Source organism: Galeopterus variegatus, unplaced genomic scaffold, assembly GCF_000696425.1.
Source record: "Galeopterus variegatus unplaced genomic scaffold, G_variegatus-3.0.2 Scaffold2002, whole genome shotgun sequence".
Lineage (NCBI taxonomy): Eukaryota > Metazoa > Chordata > Mammalia > Dermoptera > Cynocephalidae > Galeopterus > Galeopterus variegatus.
The window spans coordinates 51,807-53,983 of record NW_007728113.1 but is presented as its reverse complement, the minus strand read 5'-3'; the positions used below and the strand labels follow the sequence as shown (position 1 = coordinate 53,983).

At 58.4% G+C, this 2,177-nt stretch overlaps 1 protein-coding gene across 1 annotated transcript in view; it reads right to left on the bottom strand.

Moving 5' to 3' along the window:
- Positions 1 to 198: 198 nt before the first annotated feature.
- Positions 199 to 2,177, bottom strand: part of LOC103596403 (C-type lectin domain family 4 member G-like) — a 3,478-nt gene continuing 1,499 nt past the window's right edge. Inside the window, exons 5-9 of the mRNA XM_008580028.1 lie at positions 2,002 to 2,106; positions 1,597 to 1,686; positions 1,241 to 1,389; positions 1,026 to 1,141; positions 199 to 717 (exon numbers count right to left, since the gene is read on the bottom strand). Of these exons, the coding sequence (XP_008578250.1) occupies positions 582 to 717; positions 1,026 to 1,141; positions 1,241 to 1,389; positions 1,597 to 1,686; positions 2,002 to 2,106 (596 nt within the window). The 3' untranslated portion in view covers positions 199 to 581. The remainder of the gene's footprint in view (positions 718 to 1,025; positions 1,142 to 1,240; positions 1,390 to 1,596; positions 1,687 to 2,001; positions 2,107 to 2,177) is intronic.

Here is a 2,177-nt window from a genome sequence, read left to right as displayed (position 1 = left end):
GGCTGTGGAGGTCACAGTGGGGAGTGGGAAGCTGACCCTTCCTTCCAGCCCTCCTGGTCCAGTGCAAGTTACCCACTGGGTTTGGGGGCATCATAGGGTCACGGCAGAGGTCAGAAGTCACTCACAGGGATCATACCAGGGTTTGTGCCACAGAGCTTACAACAGCTCACCAGAGCCAGGAGCCTAGGTTCATTTCTCAAACATTTATTGGTGCTTCCTCAGGCTGGGAAGAGCTTCCACTCTGGGGGGAAATACAGGAAAACCCAACAGCTGCATCTCCCAGTTGTCTAACGGTGGCTAGAGAGAGGGGGTATCAGATCACTGGGACCTGGGAGCGGGGATTTTGGAGCGAATGGAGGTTAGGTTAGGTTAGGTCACCATGTGTGGGGTTGTGGTGAGGTAGAAGCGGAGGTCCCTGAGCACAGGCACTGGACATCATGGTGAGTTGGACCGAGGGGTTCTCAGTAGTGGTGGATGGGGGAGAATTTTTTTTTTGGCAGTGGGTGCCAAAAGCGGGGATGGTGAAGGGCACCTGGTTACTAAGTGAGGCAGTGGGTATGGCTCCAGGGCATTGGGTATAGTCAGCAGCTGAGCCTCTTCTTACAGATCCAGAAGGTCTTCTCATCACACGGTGTATCGTTCCACAGCCCTGACGGGAGCAGCATGACACAGTCCTCGCGTCCCTGAGCGTCATTGGGCTCCCCCAAGCTCCAGCGGCTGCAGTGGTTGGGTTGGGTGTTACTGTGAGTCTAGGTTGAGGACTGATCTGGGGTCTAGCCTTCCTTCCCAGGGTCTACACTGTTTATTGCTTTGTCGATCCTAGACATCCTGAATGTATAACTTAGGCTTGCACCTGGGATACAACTTTCTAACGCCCAGAATTGAACCCTAAGCCAGTTCCTGGGGTCTAGCCCGCCCATCTCTAAGAATCTAGCCCAAGCAAGGACTCCTCGAGATCCCGCCAAAGCACTTCCTCTAGAGTCTAACCTGCCCTCTCCAAGTCTCACCAGTAGCCCTTTCCTCACCTGTGGCTGAGTGGGACTCCATCTATCCACTTGTAGCTCTGAATCCTGCCCTTCTGGCGCACGGCCCTGAGTCCCATCCAGTATTCGTGGCCATGCGTATTCCCACTCAGGAAATTCTGGAATGGGAGGGTAGACAGGAGCTGCAGAGTCCTCCCGGCCCACCCAACCGCCTGGACCAAGCCCCCTGAGGTGAACACCCACATCCCCTTGTGCACCTGCTCATCCTGGCCCCTAATGATCACCAGGTGCGCGCCCGCGCCAGCGCAGTGCTGCTGCGCCACTGCCCACGTGGCCCGCGGCACCGAGAAGTAGTAGCAGGAGCCCTCGAAGGGCAGCCACGACCTGGGGCACTCCTCACAGGAGCCTGTGGATTGGCGAACGACAGACAAGTGGGCTGCTACCAGGCGGAGCACACCGACAGATGCGGTGGGGAGCGGGGTTGGACTCCGGAGCCCATCGGTGGAGCCACAGAGACCAGGCCAAGGTCAAAGGGCGAGACAGGCAGATCTGGGAACCCGAGGTCCACGGGCAGGATTCAGTTGCCTCCCTGACCCCACCCCGTCTTGCTCACCGTTGTGGAGCCTGATGGCATCTAGTGTCTGGAACAGCTCATTGCGGATGTTTTCGCGGTCCCTGCTCGATTCAGCCAAGCCCTGGGTCACTGCGAGGTGAAAGGAGTCGCGATTATAGCTGGGATTAAGGTAAGGAGCAGGGTCATAACCAGGTGAAGGTCATGATCCTCGCTCGTGGTCAGTTCACAGTCAGTACCAGGGTCAAGAAGGACGTCAGGATCGAGGATTGTCATAACTGGGTAGGATCCAGGTGTGCCTGGGGTTAGGAGTTGTAGTCAAGGTCAGAGGCCAGCGGTCAGAGTCAGGATGGGGGGCCCGATGGGGGTCGGGGGCAGGATCACAGGACAGGGTCGGGGCACGGCCTCGGCCGGGGCTCGGGGTTCACGGTCACGTCCAGCACTCACTGCGCTCACGAAGTTCTTTCAGGGCGCTCTCCTGCTCGATCAACTTGGCTTCCGTCTCCAAAATATCAGCGTGCGTTGTCTGCAGCTGTGCCCGCGTCCCCAAGCCTGGGATTGGCAGGGAGAGGGGGATGGAGGGAAGGGGGGGGCGCAGAAGGCGAGGAAGGGGCGGGACTTCG